At 37.5% G+C, this 19058-nt stretch overlaps 1 protein-coding gene across 1 annotated transcript; it reads left to right on the top strand.

Annotated features, from left to right (window-relative positions):
• The first annotated feature begins 1894 nt into the window (after positions 1 to 1894).
• On the top strand, positions 1895 to 18524 carry LOC103980643 (zinc finger CCCH domain-containing protein 19). The gene is made up of 10 exons (XM_009397097.3): positions 1895 to 4118; positions 4194 to 4273; positions 6769 to 6956; positions 8913 to 9840; positions 9927 to 10054; positions 13463 to 13522; positions 13612 to 13662; positions 13758 to 13828; positions 15388 to 15542; positions 15645 to 18524. Exons 1-10 carry the CDS (start codon positions 2068 to 2070, stop codon positions 18344 to 18346), a joined length of 6414 nt encoding a protein of 2137 aa, XP_009395372.2. The 5' UTR covers positions 1895 to 2067; the 3' UTR covers positions 18347 to 18524.
• Positions 18525 to 19058: the final 534 nt, after the last annotated feature.

The following is a 19058-nucleotide window of genomic DNA, read 5'->3' as shown; positions in this document are numbered from 1 at the left end:
AAATTTCAGAGAGCCTTTCATTAAAAATATGTCAATTTTATTCAAAAGCTTTGTTTGTTATTATACCATGAGTTGTATATTTCATGAATTTTAAATTACTATATTTTTTTGTGAAATCAAAGTTCATTATAATAAATTTCAACCTAAATTTACTATCATTTTGAAAATTTTACATTTCATTTAATCTACATTTCAAATATATTTCCAAACATTCTAATCCTTGGGATTTATTTAAAATTAAAAAAATACATTAGCATCTTATAAATGTTGAAATGCTAATACTATCTTGAGATATCATCAATATTTAAGTGTTTTTAAATCCAAAATTTATATTAAATATGATTTTTAAAAATATCACACAATAATTTATATTTAAAAATATATATTATAAATTATTGATACATATTTTAAATATATTCTCAAATACACCCTAAGTCTAATCCTCATAAATAGTTTTCACATGAGGCTTTAAGAACTAAAAACAAAACAAAAAAAAATCAAATCAAATGATCTTCCCACTGATGACCTTCCCCCTGGATAATCAATTTAAGAGATGATGGGAGACAAAATAATTGCTCATGAACATATCTCACTGCTCTCATTTTTGTCAGATGTTTCATCCATCACAGGGAAGATGAGTTACATTAATGAGTTGATAAATTTGGTGAATCGCGTGTGACTCTCAACTGCTGAATTTATCGACAATTTATTGGAAAGCAAATGTTACAAGTCTCAGATGAGTTAAATGCTTCTTCTAGTGAGATTTCCAATAATATCTTGTGTGCTACTAACTTCCATCTAATCACAATAACAAAATAACAAAAGGATAACAAAATAATACTGTATCATATTGGTATTTCGAAGTTGGCTCGGTACCGACGAACCGAGTGCTACACTAGGACAAAATAACACTGTTACAATATAACACTATAACACTATAACACTATAACACTGTTATAGTATATTACTATATAATTATAGTACGATCGTTGGACCGATATATACCGTCCGTATCAAACAGTACAATTCGAAATTATATACCATGATCCTACCTATAACATTTAGATTTACTTATCAATTTGCCCTGCCAGGAACATGTAGATAACAAGTTTCGATCGATTAATCAAGGTTCATCGTCAGATCATCACCATATAATAAGTAATAAAGTTATCGATGTATTCTTCTTCTTCTTCATCACCAATGATATTTACGGTTAATGCAATAACACAAAGGGAAATTAATTGCATCATAACCTACTACTTAATATTGAAACCTTTTTTTTTAGAGAATATTACTAATCATACTTTTTTGGAAAATACTATAATTAACATTTGTCAGATACTGAACTCCTTTTCTCACCAGTTTATATTTATTAATTTAAATATGGTATAAAATACACCGAAAATAGTATTTATAGATAAAAATTAAATTAAAATATGGGTGGGTTCAGCTCAAATCTTCAACACACAAGTCACATAGATAATCTTATCATAAAAATTTGTGGAATACATCCCTCATATATATATTTTTTTCTAAAATAATGCATATTATATAGGAATAGAATTAAAGAAAAAAGTTGGATTAGGCAGTAAAGAGGCGAAGACTGAGAAAATAAAAGGAAATATTAATAAAGTGGGGTTATGTGATAAATAGCCATCAAATCATGATATTAAACTAAGGATGGCTTGCACAGGAAACGTGTGGAAAGGGGTCCGACGTATACGGACCGTGAAAGACAGCTTTTCTATTAACAATTCTCGTCCCAGGAACCGTCCATCTCTCTTCCACTTTCCATCTCGGCCGTCCATTTCAGTCGTCGTGGAAGCCGACCCGAGATGCTCACGATTATTTACCCTCGCGACGGAATGAAATCCCATCACAGCTCTTTGTCTCCATTAGGAAAGAAGGAATAAGAAGGAAAAAATCTCCATCAACAATTGTAGCGAGTGGAAATCGAGAGCCCGAACGCCCCCTTCTTGCTTTGCTCGAGCGGGTGGAAACGACGATAATTAGGGTTTTCCGAAACCCTAGCTGGGAATCACCAAGATCCCTGGCTTGAAACGATCCATGGAAGAACCAGTAGGAGGAGGAGGAGGAGAGGATTCATCGGCCGTCGCTGAGCCCTATCCCCCAAGTCCACCAGGCGACGATAACCCACCGCCATCGTCGCCGCAGCTGCCGGTGGCCGGCGAGCCCGGCTCTCCTCGATGCCACCAGGCGGAGTCTGGATCCTTGTCATCCTCGCCCCCTTCCGGCTCTGACCTAGCTGTCCCGAAACTTGTGGCCTTGGAGGCTGTCGGCAATGCCGCCCCCGCTGGTGATGGTGATGCTGTCGGCGGGGAGGCAGCAAGGGAGAGTTTGGAGGAAGCCGATGACGCGCAAATTACGCAGTGCGAGCAGGCGGTCGATCACCTCGAGGCAGAGGTTTCGATGCCTCGGGGTTCCCTTGCAGCGTCCCCTTCCCTTTCTGATGGCGGTTTTGAGAAAGTTAAGGCTTTTGAGCCTGACGCAAGCGACATCGCTGCTGGTGATGATGACCTCTTGAAAGAGCCACTGCGGATGGATCTGGAAGAGGTTGAAAAGACGCCAATTCCCCAGTCGCAGCGAGAGGACGGTGTGCAGGAACAAGTATCGATGCCTCAAGGCTTGCCTGATGTGGCCTCCTCTGGTTTTGATGGTAGTCTTCTGAAACCTGCTGCCTCTGAGATTCTTACCACCGCTACCGATGCATGTGAGGAAGATTCTGTGAAAGAGGCAATGTCAAAGATGGATGTCGACAGCGTGCCAATTCCCCAGTGGCATCAAAGGAAGGACTTTGTTCAGGAACAAGTGCTGATGCCTCGAGACTTGCCTGCTGTACCACCCTCTGGTTCTGATGGTGGTCTCCTGAAATTTGCTGCCTTTGAGACTGACGCCACTGATGCAAGTGAGGAAGATTCTGTGAAGGAGGCAATGTCAAAGATGGATGTTGATAGCGTCCCGATTCCCCAGTGGCATCGAGGGATTTTGATGCCTCAAGGCTTGCCTGTTGTGTCATCCTCTCGTTCTGACAGTGGTCTCCTGAAATTTGCTGCCTTTGAGTCTGACGCAACCACCTCCAGTGCTGGTGGAAAAGATTCTGTGAGAGAGGCAATGTCAAAGATGGATGTTGACAGTGTGCCAATTTCTCAATGCAATCAAGGGAAGGACTTTGTCCAGAAAGAGGTTTTGATGCCTCGAGGCTCGCCTGCTGTATCTCCCTCTGGTTCTGGTGGCTCTCTCCTGAAATTTGCTGCCTTTGAGAGTGATGCCACGGATACCAATGCAGGTGATGACGATGCTGTGGAAGAGGCGGCACCAAAGATGTATGTAGATAGTGCTCCAGTTCCCCAATGTCATCAAGGGAAGGATGGTGTTCAGGGAGAGGTTTTGATGCCTCAGGGCTCACCAGCTGTATCCTCCTCTGGTTTGAATGGTGGTCTCCTGAAATTTGGTGCCTTTGATATCGACACTTCTGCCAACAATGCAGATGATACTGCTACTGTGGAGGAGGAAGTGCCACAGATAGATGTTGATGGTCTGCCAAATGTCACATGCAAGCAGGCGGATGTGTGTGAGGAGGTGGATGTTTCAATGCCTAAGAGCCCCTCTGCTATGTTGCCCTTTGGCTCTGGTGGAGGACTTGAGAAAATAGCATCCTGTGAGCCTGTTGCTGTTGCTACCACATGTGATGATGATGCTGTGAAAGAGGTGGCATTGGCTTGTGCAGACACACTGGACAATGTGCCACTTCCCCTATATGAGCAGATGGTGAATGCTGAGATGGGAACTAAAATGCTTCGGGGCTCTCTTGATGAGTTTCCCTCTGTCTCTGATAGAGGAGATGAGAACATTGCCGCAATTGAGCCTGATGCAGCTTCCACGTCTTATGGCAAAACTGATGCCATGGATGATGAGGCAGCACAGATGGATGCAGAGACAGATGACACACTGGTCGTTGTGCAAGCAGGTGGAGGGCGGCGGAAAAGGGGCCGACCGACTAAGTCTCAGGTTGCAAGGACTCCCTTGAAGAGGAAAGAGGAAGAGGAAGTGTGCTTTATATGCTTTGATGGAGGTGACCTTGTGGTTTGTGATCGAAGGTTAGTATGCTTCATCTGGCTTTTCATTGTGCCTGGGCTTCTTTTGTATGAACTTCTCCTTTATTTTGTTTCTAGGGGTTGTCCGAAGGTATACCATCCTTCATGTGTCAATCGAGACGAGGCCTTTTTCCGTTCAAAGGGTCGGTGGACCTGTGGTATGTTCTTCAATGTTCCTTCTACTCTTTCTTCTGGCTTGTCTCTTCGAATTTTTGCTAATGTTTCGTAGCTAGGATATTTAAATTGGTCATGGAATTGGAATATGTCATGTTGTTCGTAACTGTCTGCAAACTTATGTATTCGTTGTTTGTTATAGAACTAAACTATTAAAAATCTGTAACAAATCATGGTTCCACAAATGAATAAAAGATTGAATAGCTTTGATTGCATTATTATGATAAATATAAATTTAGCTGCAATTATGAAGAGGGCACACGCTGCATCCCTAACATTGTACACTCATTCTCATTAGAAGTACAAGATTAATAAAAGGGATACTTGGTGCATCCCTTACATTGCATAATCCACCTTTCTTGTATGTTACAGATTTGTTGTTAGGCTGTTTGGTGCATCTCATGTAGTATGCAATTTTAGAACTTATTAGGCAAACTTCTGCTGTAGTAGGTCGACAAATTATATTTGGTTTGAGTGAGAGCTAACCTCCTTAATTATGACTTTTTATATCACCCTTCCTCGACCCTGATTGGCAGAACTGTCATGTATAGGACCATAGTGTTGGCTAAATTTTATATATTTATGCTGATTGAATTTGAATTGTTTAACTTATGTTATTGTACAGGGAGAGTATTTTCATTAAGATCTTCACCTCCTTATTGATTTTGTTTTCATGGTTGGTAAGTTTGATACATTACACACATGAACTCCATGTTTTTTGTTCTTACTTTTGGTATATTTAAGAACCATTGATTGTGATCAAGTGATCTTGTTTAGCAGCCCTCACTAGACAAAAGGTGTGATTGTTTCGTTTCTTCAATTGGCACATTATGAGAGAAAAGTATGAAAAAGGTCTCATGTTGATGATAGAGCTCAATGAAATTTAGATTTATGGGCAATAACAGAGGTGTATCAATCATGGTTATGAAATAACATGATATTAATAAACAGAGACATCAAATCTAATAAATAGTAGGACACAACATGACATGAAGATAACAATTAATACATGTATATTTTATATTATATTTTATAACGTATTATATAAACAATCTATTATCATCATATGTGAAGTTTTGTGGGAGCATATAATCCAATCATGTAAGTAGCATATATTTAATTTAAAACAGTATTTCAAACACAAATAAGTGACACAAGGAATAAGTCAATAGCCCAAAATACATATGAAGCCTCAAATTGATGGCATGTATTAGTACATTAACATAAACAAGTGTAGGTGGTATTAGAGCCCTAATTAGTTTTCAGCCACCCATCGTGTCTTGAGAATAGTATTTACAATAGCTTTCAGCTACCCATCACATCTTGAGAAATCTCCAGAAAGTGTTAGTGTTGGGCATCAACATAACACGAGTACAATGAGCATTTGAAGTCTCTGTGCTTCATAAATGAAGGTTAACAAATTTTGTTTTAGATTTTGTTCCAAAAAATTTGCCTGAACTTTTTTGGGTTTTAATAATAGAACATCTTGTATTTAGATGAGGCCACCTGTACACAAAATGGTATACTACTGTTGCAACAAGATGAAGCCAACAGAACCATACATCTTGTGTGAGCAAAACAAGGCAATAAACTAATTTGTTTTGTTAGTAAGAGTGACAACTATGAAAAGACAACTAATTGGTTGAAAAGTTTGTGATTATGAATATTCCTCTTGGCTATTTAATGGCAGATTTAGATTCTCTTCTTATAATTCCGGAGGAGTTATTCACACTATTGTCTAATAAATTTCTCTTCTTATTAACCCATGTGATTGTTTAGCTAAAGCATTGTACTTGGTTCTAGTTGAGTTGAAATTCAAAGTTGTCAACATGGTAGTTTATGATTTTGATTGTTTGGTTGAATTCAAGGATTTAAATCTTGGTTTGGTACCATTTTGGTAATCGGTCAGACTGTTATGAGTCTGATGATACACTGGCCTGTATCGCTTGGTATTGCCCAAAAAAAAAATTAAAAAAATAGTAATGATGGGTACCGACCTATATAGTTTGGTACCATCTTTGGTCAGACCCGTAGGGATTGGTCCATACATACTGGGTACGTGATTCCTTGGTCGAGTTAACAGCTGGTTGTTAAGTTTGACAATTGCAACTATATCATGGAAGGAAATATGTAGAAAAATATGAAGAACAGGTATTAAAGTGTTTTAGGATGGTTGCTAGTGTGTACTAGGCCTTGCTAGGAAGTGTTAGGCTTTTGCATCTTGGATTTCAACTGGATAAGAAAAATTGCAGATAGATAAATTGAATTGCCAGGTCCAGCAGGAGAGCATCATATATTCAAGTACTGTCACATTTTAGAATTGGCTTGTTCTCTCTCTTCTAACTGCCTTTCTTTTTTCTCCTTTTGAGCCAAAAACAAATTATTTTCGTGTTCAGCATGTTGTTCAAGAAGTTAGAAAGAACCATGGTTCTTCATTTCCTATTCAGTGTCTCTAACATATTTGTTTTTTTGCAATTAGGTTGGCATATATGTAGCAGCTGTGAAAGGTCTGCCCTCTATATGTGCTTTACTTGTACTCACTCTTTGTGTAGAGGGTGCATCAAAGAAGCTGGATTTTTTTGTGTTAGAGGAAACAAAGGTTTCTGTGAAACTTGCATGAGCACTGTGATGCTAATAGAGACAAATGCTCATGGGAATCAGGAAATGGTTTGTTTGATTTTCTAATTTTGTTTATTGTTCGCAATTAAATTATAACAAAAAATTGCAAGAAATTTGCTTGTGTGAAGATGTAAATGTTGCTGAATTATAATGGTTTATATTGTTTCTCTGGATCTATGTATTAAATTTGGCCTTTCTATCTTCCTTCTAACTTTTAATTTTTAATCACATGATTCTAACATATTAATGAAAAAAGTATTTCTGTTGTATTTAATTGGTGCCATGTCTAGTCCACATATTAATTAGAAACTTTTTGTGTTCTTTTGATAGAACCCATCTCATGGATATGCATTCTCCTTATACATTTTAATGTCGTTGGCCACATTTTTTAAAATACCTGTTGGATTGGTATGTACTGCCTAGTATGAGTATCTATTGGTCCAATCAAGTACCGATAATGGACCAAGCAACTCAGTATACCATATAATTTTTATAATTTATTCATCTTATGAAGCAGTACAGGTTAAAATACTTCTCGGTATCTTGGTAACATACCAGTTTGATATGTTATCAAAATGGTTGTGTACATCGTAAAAGTCTTTTTTAGTTCTTTTTTTAGTCTGCTGACAAAAAGATAATGTCAATTAACAGAGTTCTGTGGTAAGCATATGAATTGCCTTTTCAATTTCATTCTGACATATTAGAGGAATCCGTGGTTCATTGTAATAGTTTCTTGATTGGAGAGCCGATAATGTTTCTTCATAATTTGATATGTCATGTCTTGTTAGCTCTTTTGACACTGGAATATATTAACCAAGTTTTCATTATGCATCATCTTCAACCATTTATGGTGGGATGATGCAGATGCAGTCTTCCTTTGGATTTGACAACATTGGTAGGGTTGATGTTAAGAAGAAACAGTACTATCAAAATAAATTGGATATGGCAAATCTTTGTAAAAGTAAAAATAAATGCATCTAAAGGCCACCCACCATCAAAATTTTTCATTCTATTACATATAATTTTGTCCTGTCCCATGAGTGGGAGTTCATTAGCCTTGTAATTAAGTCAAACTAAGATTCATAGATGAATATATATGGATTAAGATGTCTCTGTCTTTCGGTTTTTTAAATATATTTTGGTTATATATTCCATCAAATAAAATATAGAAGGTATATTCTTGTGATATTTGTCATTAATGTTAACTAATGACCTAAATCATATTGGATTATAATCAATATAAATAAATTTTTGGATCAAGTATTTCAAGATGATAAAAAATAATATCTTACTTTATAATATAAAAGAGAAATGTGAAGCCAAAATGCCGTAAAAGAATCTTAAAAAGAATTTCACCATATTAAAAGACAGTTGACAAATTGGCCATGGCTATGACCAAATATCTGTTTTAGTGACCAATATGTATTTCAGAGAATATAGTGGTAAATATGCTATTTGAAAGTTTTACATGGCAAGTATGTAACAAATCATTCGCTCTTCTATTTGGAGCATTTCTAATTTTATAATATTCTACTTAAAGAGATGACCAAATCTTCCAAAAGTTGAATTATAAAGATTTAATTACTTTCTTGACATATTAAATACTAGAAATAAGACCTAAACATCAATTTTACTCTAATTTAATACAAATTAGAGACAAGTCTTATATTGTTGCACTGTGGAACCATCAACCATGACTCCGAAAAAAGCAACCTTGGACTTGATTTGAATATTAGCTGAAACCTCTGGCTTCATTCAGTTTAGTTTTATGCAGGGCACTTATGCATCTGTTTTTATGTGCCATCATGATGTTTATTTCCATGTTGCTATAGTGTTTTCAGAAATGATAAAAGCCCAGTATGTTTTTTGGGAATACCAAAGTGGTTCTGTCTTCAAATAATTAACACAATGTTTCTCCCTTTGATTTAGTTTGTGGTTACTATGTAATATTCTATCCACGTCATCTCCACTATTGTAATATTGTGATATTTTTTGTATATGCAGGTCGGAGTAGATTTTGATGATAAAAGTAGTTTTGAATATTTGTTCAAGGACTACTGGTTAGATCTGAAAGCAAAATTGTCATTGTCATTAGAAGAGTTGAGAAGGGCCAAAAACCCAATGAAGAGATCTGATGTGGCCATTGGCAACGAGGAATCTTCTGATGATTTGCATCATGTTAAAGAAGAACAAATAGCAAGTTCAGACAGCTCCTCGGAGCACAAAGAAGAAAGCATTTCTTCTAGGAGGAAGGTAAGAAAAAAATCTAGAAACACCATCAATGAGGAAGTCTTGGTAAAAGAAGTAGAAACTCCCAGGCAATCTGTCTGCAGGGATATCAGTTGGGCATCAGATGAACTTTTAGAGTTTGTGGCACATATGAAAAATGGTGATAGATCTGTCCTATCCCAGTTTGATGTTCAAGGTCTTTTACTTGATTACATAAAAAGAAATAACCTTCGTGATCCTCGTAAAAAAAGTCAGATTATTTGTGATTCAAGGCTTAAAAACCTTTTTGGAAAGCCATGCGTGGGGCATTTTGAAATGCTAAAACTTCTTGAATCACATTTTCTTATAAAAGAAGTTTCACCACTGGATACTGAGGACAAGCAAGGAGGGGTAGTAGATCCTGATCCAGATCCAGATCCAGATCAAACAGATACTAAAGGAAATAGTGATGCATCCATGAAGCTAGCTCCTGATAAGAGACGAAAAACACGGAAAAAAGTGGAGAAGGAATTATTGACAAATCTTGATGATTATGCAGCGATAGATACTCATAACATTAGCTTAATGTATCTGCGTCGCAACTTAATGGAGGAATTGCTTGATGATATTTCATTTGATGAGATAGTTATTGGCTCATTTGTAAGAATAAGAATTTCTGGTGTTGGTCAACGGCAAGATATGTATCGTTTAGTCCAAGTTGTTGGTAAGCTTTACTTGCTATTTAAACATCTCATATTTTATGGTGTTTGCACTAGTAATATTTATGTGCTGCCTTCATTTTCTATACAGGTACAGGCAAAGCAGCAGAAAGTTACAAAAGCGGTAAGAAGACTACTGATGTGACACTTGAGACTATAAATTTAAACAAGAAGGAGGTTATTACCATTGATTCAATCTCAAATCAGGAGTTCACGGAGGTGAACCTTTTTGTTTTTAACTGACATTTTCTTCCTGCTCGTTTGCTGTTATGGTTTTAATTTTTTGAATTAATGATCTTCATTTTCTCTTCTTTTCATACCTTTGTAAAACATGTGTGAGTTTTCATATGTTTTCTCTTGCTATAGACCTTTTGAATAAAAAATTACTAAATTCTCTTATGTGCACATCCACAAACATGCAAGCTGGTGCTCAACTGCTTATCTTATTTCAGTTTATATTTGAATGCACATATTTAACATAAGGAATAAATGGACTCTTGCCTATTTTGATCTTCCATAATAGTTTACATTCTACTGACAGATATGTACTAAGATTACTCATTATCTTGAGGTTATTACCATGATCTCATCTCATATCAGGAGCTCACCTTTTTTTTTATTAGAGCTTACATGTTTTTTCCCTCTTGTGTTGTTTTGGCCTCGTAGTCTTTTGCATAAGAGGTTTTCTCTTTTGCTTTTCTTTCCATAACATAAAAGATGTGTTGCCTTTATACCTTGTTCATCTCCATGGTTATTTTCTTACTTTAGACCTTTTGATTAAATATTTACTAAATTCTCTTGTGTGCACATCTGCCTACCAATCTTATTTTTCACTATATAGATTATCACAAACTTTATCTTATGAATTATAGTTATTGGACATCTGAATGCTGATCATACCAAGTGATCTGGCAGGCATCGTTTGAACATGCAGGTCCAAAGGAGCCTTGATGCAGCAGAGGGCAGATTTGTAGAAATCCATTATAAAGTTATGGACAGCAAGTAAACTGTTTCATGGTTCTTCCAGCATGTTTGGTTGCAGATAAACAATATCTAAAGTTGATTTAGATATATTGTTGGAGCAAGATACCTCTGATGTAGACTAGATCTAGTTCCAACAAAAAATAGTCTGTTGTTGTAGAGGAAATAGTGCTGTCTTTGGTGATGATTGATCTGCAAGTGTTGAAATTTTTTAGCTTCAGGAACTTTGATTAGAAAAGGTTGCAATAGTAGGTAGTAACAGAGGAAGAAAGAGAAAGGGAGCAGAAAGAGTAGGAAATGGCGAGGAGAAAAGGGATTGGGACAAGGAATACTAATGGAGTGGCAAAAGAAAAACTCATATCTTTCATAACTCAATGCAACACAATTGATTGATTCATCTATTATTTCTTATATGGGCGTAAAGAGTCCTATGATTTGGACTCTTAAAAAAAAGATAAAATCAGTCAGATCCTGTATCATCTTAGCACTATACCTTATACATATCTAAATTGTTAAGACACCTAGAATAGATGACTATTAACCAAAAATGAAAGTAATTTGGAGGAAAATAATCTAGAACCGAAAAACTGAAATTAACTAAATTTGACAAATGAGAGACTTAAATTGCAAGCAAATTAAACCTAAAAACTGAAGGCTTGAAGTGATCATAACTTAGACTATAGGATACTAATCTAAACCTTTAGGTTGCATCAGATGCTTTTGTTGCACCAAGTCTGTGCATGAGATGCTTGTCCACCATCTTGATCAGCAGTTTAAGCTTCATAATCCTACGATGAAAATCTATGCACAACCTTGAACTACTTGATTAAGCCATGAATTGCTGGGTATGCGATGCTCTCTGACTTTGATAGGCCAAGGAGTTGAAATTTGCAATCCTCAATTAGGAACAGGTCAACATATGCGTATGTAGGTTTTACATGCATGGCTTGATCAATCTGTGATTGTGCCATATTGATGCTTCTATTTTGTTGCAAGCTTTTGCTACCAGTTGATCAATTGTCTTGAACAATGATAATTAAGCTTTTTGGTGTTGCAGCACCTAATGCTTGATGATGGCTCCTCTTCATTTTGTAAATATCTTGGTTTGCCATCTTCTTATTCAGGCTCCTTGGTTTTCCAGTTGAAGACAAGTGGCTTCCCAAGAGCATGATTAAAAGAAAATAGACATTATCACTGGACAACTGGAAAGAAAAGCCAAGTGATGCAAGGAGCTTGGATGCCAGAAATGAGTGGTATTGATTGGAGATTACTTGGAAATTTTGTGACAATAAAGGATAACAGCTGAAAATCAGACAATTTAGTGGTTAGAAGTTAGAAATGACATGATTAGTTAGGAACTAAACCGACAACTTCAAATGTTCTGGTACTCAGTTGAGACCATTATGGGATCAATTAATTTTGTCCAATCTTGATGATTATAAAATAATTCAGGGAGACTGGTATCAAACTGCTGTGATCTTGATTTTATTTTGATTGGGATCAGCCAATCTAATGAGACATATACCTTATGCAAGCTAGACCTGCCCTTTGGCCTAGCCCAATTAAAGCATCCTTCCTAGACTTAGACCCTTGGTCCATGTTAAAGATTGTTGTTCCAATAAAATGGGGTGCAGAGTTCCTTTTTTGTGAGGTGATAGGAGTTGCCAGCTTTTGTCACATATTAGAAAGGAGTTAGCACTCCTAAAGTTGCACAAGTACAGGGTCTATAGGCAAAATACGAAGGGGGGTATTTGGTTAGGGCTTAATTGAAGTGCCAAAATTTAATTACAAAGGTAACTTGGTCCTATTTAATAGTTTGTTGTGGTCGGAGTGTAGGGCCTTGTGAGCCTTCATAAGATGTCAAAAACATCTATTATATTTTCTAAAATATTCAGTAATAAACTAACTTTTAGCTCTTAGTTTGGTGTCTTGAGGACTTTGCCTCTCTCAAAGACAGAAGCCCCTAGTTATGCATGTTTTTACCCCAACATTTGATATTGAACTGGTGTTTAGGCAGTCCTGCAGAAATCTAGACTGACTATCATGGGTGATCAAATTCTACAGATGCAAACTACTTGAAAAAGACTCTTGTATGATGTTGGGATTTTGGCTACTTGTGGAGGTGATTACAAACTTCAAGGTTCTTCAAGGTTATCTGTCAACTGGTCAAGTGGGTATATTAATTAAATTAGTAGAATTTTTTTTCCTCAGATTAGTGCCCTTAGAGATCCTCTCCATTATATTTTTGGTGTTGGGATGCATGTGTATATTTTGTTTGGGGGTGGGGAGGGGTGAGGACCACCAACAGTTTTTGACTTTAAACAATGGAGGACGTAGCATTACATAACAGGATAAGCCAATCTGACAGGTTTCTAGAGACATGATTGAGAGTTGAGGCTAACTAAATGAAGTATTAGATGATTTTTCTGTGAGGCAAGATCGGACTTGCTCTTTCATTGTAATTCTCTTTAGTTTATATGACAAAGTTACTTCCAGTAGCTCCTCTGCATAAATCTTTAAAGCTTTAAGTGGTTGTATTTGTCTATTTTATGCTGCTATAGAGTTGAAAATTATTTTATATTTTAGTCTGTTTGGCTGACAAGTTGTTTGGTCAATATACTTGACAAGATCATGTTCTTCATGTAGGAGGAATGCAAACGGTTGAGACAAAGTATTAAATGTGGATTTATTGGTCGACTAACAGTGGTATGCCTCTGTCTGCTTATCTTTATTTACTTCATCTTGATCTATATGTCAAACAGAATATCTGAAAAGGTTTTTGTTATTATTTATAGGGTGATGTTCAGGAGAAGGCTAGATCTCTCCAACCTGTTAGAGTAAATGATGTCAGTATCTTTCTGCTAAATACTTTTATTTTGATAGAGAAGGTATAAATAGCCTTTATTCCTGGTATAATATTAATCATGTTTTTCTTTGACAGTGGCTAGAAAGTGAGAAGTTAAGACTTGGTCATCTTCGTGATCGTGCGAGTGAAAAAGGTCGTAGAAAAGAATATCCTTTAGTTACACACTCTTTCTATCAATACTGATTCTATTAAGTCCTGCTGCTTATCATAACGTTTAGTGTTTTTTGAAACAATTAAATTATTAAATTTCTTTTCACTTAGCTAATTTTTAGTAAGTTCCTTGTTTTTGTGAGTGCCTTGAGAGGCTCCACGAGTTGATTATCATTTTGTGGTGGTGTTTATAAACAATCTCTTGTGCTTCAGCAATTGTGCAAGGATGCTTGTGTGTTTGACTTGTAGGGAAGTGTGACTGTCTTCTTGTGCATTTGGTTGTGTACTTGTGTTCCTGTTTGCACAAACATGCTTGCAATATCTGCCCTGTCTTTTTGGGTTTACATAAAGAAATCCCAGAATTCTCTCATTTTTAACTTATGGTATTTGTCAGCAGCTGCCATTCTTGTGCCTAGAGGACCATACTATTTGCTCATATTATATGAATGTTTGACTGGGAACATTTTTGTGGATTGAACAGTCTCAAGATTTTTCAACTGCCCAGTCTCTGCAAAATATGTTGAATGTCTTGATTATCATAAGTTGTCTAGGTGAAACGAAGAAGCATAGTTGGTTTTATTATAATGGATGGTATTTTTTACTTTCTTCATGGGCAACAATTCTATTATGTGGCTTTTCAAAGTTTTATATGAATCACACATTGTTGTTGTTTCTAGCACATAAGAGTTATCATGTTGTTCTGTGGTTGTGCAACTTATATATTGCAAGTGATGTCTAAGATTCTTCTTCCTGTTCTTCTCTAATCAATATACAAAGACATTTAAAAAATATAAAAAAACCAGCGTTATTATGTGCAAGATGATGGTTGATTGAATAGTTTACTTCTGGTTTCTGTTACCTGGGTAAAACATGCTATGCCATGGCAGGTTGGACATGAAAGTTTAATCAAACATATCATTGTAGTTAACTGTTCTACTTGTATTCTGTATATCATTGGAGTATTAGCAACTTTAACATGAAAACTCCTTCCTTTAGCTTAGCATGTAATTTTCCCTTGCTACAGTGTAATCCTCAAGTCTTGGAATTTTGGAGGAGGTTTTTGCTCCCATTTCATAATTTTGAATTGCGGTTAACAAGTTAGATCTTTATAATTGTCGACTAGGGTTTTTCTTTCCGGAAATCCATATTCTTTTTTACCTTAATACCTCCCCACCAACTCTCGAGTGTTGAGGCTGGATGAACCTTTGGTCATAAGTCTTTCAAAGAACATTTTGAATATCAAGTTTCACTCTAAGCTTGATTGATTTTCGTATTGCTTAAGATATGTAAAATTCTTAGCAGAGTATTTAGTACTTGGTAAAGATGCAACACTTTCTATTGCTATCTGAGCTCTTAGCCATTTTCATGTTACATTAGTTGTCCTGGGTGTAATATTTTTATCTGTGTTGTCTGCTTCTGAATAAGCTTGACATGCTTGCAAATTTTTTCTTATTCGATGCTGTGTTGTGCTGATTATAGTCAGATCATCTAAACTGATTGCTTGCACTAATGATCTGAGCCAATAAATGTTTCTATAGCCTTAACTTTGTCTAACGCTTAGAGAGTGTATAGAGAAGCTGCAGCTATTGAACACACCTGAAGAGTGTAATCGTAGGCTAAATGAGGTCCCTGAAATACATACTGACCCACATATGGATCCCGACTATGAGTCTGCCGAAGAAGAAGAAGAGTCAGATTTGAGAAAGCAAGGTATAAGGCAACTTGGAAGTTCATATCACTTAGCCTTATGCTCAGATTATTTAGTTTGTTGATGCTTGATCTAATTTACAATTGAAATTGCTGAACATGCAGATTACTATGACAGGTCAAGAGGATCTTCCTTCCTTAGGAATGGAAGGGAGGTAAAGTCTCCTGGAAAAGGAAGTTCTACTTTAAGTGATAACCGGAGTAGTTCACGGAAAAATTCAAATACCTGGGACTCGAACCGAAGTGCACTGGTAGATGGTGCTTCTATTGCAGATTCCTCTGCTGGTAGAGATGTCAATACAACTGAGTTTACCTTGAATCAGGCTAATGATGTACGCCAGGCAAATAGTTCTGAGGCTTCAAAAAGTCATGTAACTGCAAGTGTTTCAGATGCTAGTCTCTATCATGAGAAACAGCATATGATTAGATCTGAACAGTCAGCTGATGGTCAACAAGAAAATCAAATAGCACCTTTACCTGGTGATCTTGCAGCAGTAGCAAATGAATCTGATAAGATTTGGCACTACCAAGATCCTTCTGGGAAGATCCAAGGGCCATTTTCAATGACTCAGTTACGTAAATGGAGTAATACTGGATATTTCCCTCCTAATTTGAGGATTTGGAGAGCTTCTGAGAAGCAAGAAGACTCCATATTACTCTCTGATGCACTGGTTGGTAAATTTCAGAAAGACTTGCCGGAGTGGGAACCTCCTCACAACAGCACTTCCCAGTCAGTGATTGTTTCACCTACTGGATTTAGTGCCGGACCTAACTTGGTTGGTGTTCAGAGAGGAAGTGATGTTTCTGCATTGTCTAATATCAAGCAAAATGCACAAAAATTGAGCATTAGTCAGAATGAGAAATGGGCTACTCGGCAGGCTTCCTGGGCATCCCCCAAGATGGAAGTCTCTTCAAGAGGCAGGGTATCACCAAAGGAAGCCAATGGCAAGTCTGGGCAATCACAAGAACAAAATAGTCCACGGCCACTGTCACCACTTAATGGCAATCAGCCTCCAGCACTGTCTTATCAGGTTATAGGCAGTCAAGTAAACACTGCCAGTAGGTCAGATGCATATTATGAGAATCCTCATCCTAATTGGAGTTCTACAAGCCAACAATTACCTAGCAGCACTTCTGAAGTTGAACCGGTAAATGACTCATATCATAGGAGAAACGGTTCGACTAATGTTCCTCCTACTCCACAACCAAGCAAGAAGAGCTTGATCGCTGAAGGTTCTTTAAATAAGCATTTACCATCTAGTGCTTCTGTCCAAGCCATTGCTTCAGCCTGGGTTAACACGGGGGGCAGGGAGGAACCGCAGTCGTCCTTCACAACTAATGAACCCAGTAGAGGTATATCAAATTCATTGAGGGAATTGGGTTCATTTTCTTCACAAAGTGTCCCTGAGCAAACTGTTACTTCAGGTGGTGGACAATCTCTTGCTGCATCGCTATCTGCACCAGACACTGTATTCTTGGGGCAAGCCACAAATTTGAGCCACCATCCGGACGAAGTAGATGCTGCTGGAAGTTTTCAGAAAAAGAATTCTGAACTCGAACTGTCTTTTCTCTTGCAAAGCCAACATGATCATGGCAAGGAATCACTGAGAACACGTGGTAGATCTGCTGATGAAACTCGAAAAAAATCTGAGAGGCTTAGTATTAAATTGGACACCAGTGTTTCATCTGAAGATCCTAAGGAAAAATTCCATGCGACTGAAGTGGGAAATATAACACCAGCAGCCAGTTCCAATATTTACAAGGCTGATTCAGAGAGGAATCCAGTTCCTCTGACTGGATTTTTGGACAACCAGATACATCAAGCTTTAACGACTTCATATCCTGGATCTGATTTAATGTCAGAGAAGGTCTCATCTCGAGCGCCTAATCTGAGTGCTCATCCTAGTGATGCAGCTTCTAACTTATTTGTTCAATCTGATGCTTTGGAGTCTAGCTCAGCTCAGAGATCACAAACATCTGCAAATGCAAATGCTGTGCCTGTACAACCAAACCAGTTGGGTTTTGATACTGGATCTAATGTTCAAAACACTAGTTTTCCAGTGGCTTCACAAAATCCAAGCCCAAACTCAGGACCTCTACAAGGAACTGGAAATATGAGTTGGGCCCCAATGCCACAAGGAAACATAAATGTTGGCTGGGGAATGGTAGCACAAGGTAATATGAACATGCCATGGGGACAACCAGCTCAAGCAATTGCAGGTCTGAACATGGGTTTGGGAGCTCAGAATCAGGTAAATACAATGATGAACCCAGGTTGGGTAGCACCAGCACAGGGAAACACAAATATGAATGTAGCTTGGGTTACTCCAGCGGCAGGGAACACAAACCAAACTTCTGGATGGGGTGGTCATATGCAGGGAAATTTAACAGTAAATCCTGTCTGGGCAATGCTTTTACAAGGACAACCAAATCCTAATCCTGGCTGGGCAGCACCACCATACCCAAACGCAAACCAGAATTTGGAAGCACCAATGCAGGGAACCGTGAATATGAATTCTGCTTGGGGATCAGGACAAGGAAATATGAACCCGTCCTGGGTTCCGTCAGCTGGAAATCCTCAGAGCTCGAGTATTCAACCGCCATCACAAGGTGGAGACAGGAATTCAGGTCAGGGTGACAATTTACAAGGCAACGACTCTGGGCATACAAATCAGAGGCCTTTGTGGAACAGGACGCACGCTGGTGGAGGATCATCTCTGCCTCCAAGAGGGCAGACAGGCATATGCAGGTTCCATGAGATGGGGCACTGCAAGAAGGGAGCATCATGTAACTATTTCCATTCATGATGAAGAAAGAGCATAAAGGACAGCTGATTTTGTTTTATTTTGTTCAGTTTCTTTTCCATCTGTTTGTAGTGGTGGAAACCATGCATACTTGTAAGCTGTATTTTGTGATGCCATGTAGAAACTTGGATGGAGTTGGAAGATCATCCGAAGCCATCCATTACTGCCTTCTGTTTGACCATTTCCTTTCTGTGATTCCCTTTTAACATTTGCTTGTTGATCAAAGACCGATCGACCTAAGAGCCCTATATAGGATTGAAGAATTGAATTGGAAACCTACCACTTTCAGGGTTCACTCCAAAATGTGTATGGCAGGTGGAAGATCCAGCTTGTCTGAAGCAGCTTTTATTGTCCTTGGATGGACCATTACAACATTTGATTTGGATTGTTAATCGATCGGTTTGCAAATATATTTGTCCTCCATAATGTGCATCATTTGCCATTACAACATTTGGTTTGGCTCCATCTATTTGTCACCATAATTCAATACTTACTTTTTGGCTGCTACAGTAATGCTACATCAATCATAATCCAATTGTTTAGGAATTCTTGTTCATGATTTCCAGCCACACACCAGTCGACAATCCTATTTGTAATGAACAATTCTCATGTTATCGTTAGGCCTTACTGTGGTTTCGGAATCGATAGTTGTGATTCATTACGAATTAGATCCAATTACGGTTTCGGAATCAATGGTTTCAAAATTAACAGCTTT

This window comes from Musa acuminata, chromosome BXJ3-4 (genome assembly GCF_036884655.1).
Source record: "Musa acuminata AAA Group cultivar baxijiao chromosome BXJ3-4, Cavendish_Baxijiao_AAA, whole genome shotgun sequence".
NCBI classification, from domain to species: Eukaryota; Viridiplantae; Streptophyta; class Magnoliopsida; order Zingiberales; family Musaceae; genus Musa; species Musa acuminata.
This window is presented reverse-complemented; position numbering and strand designations above follow the sequence as displayed.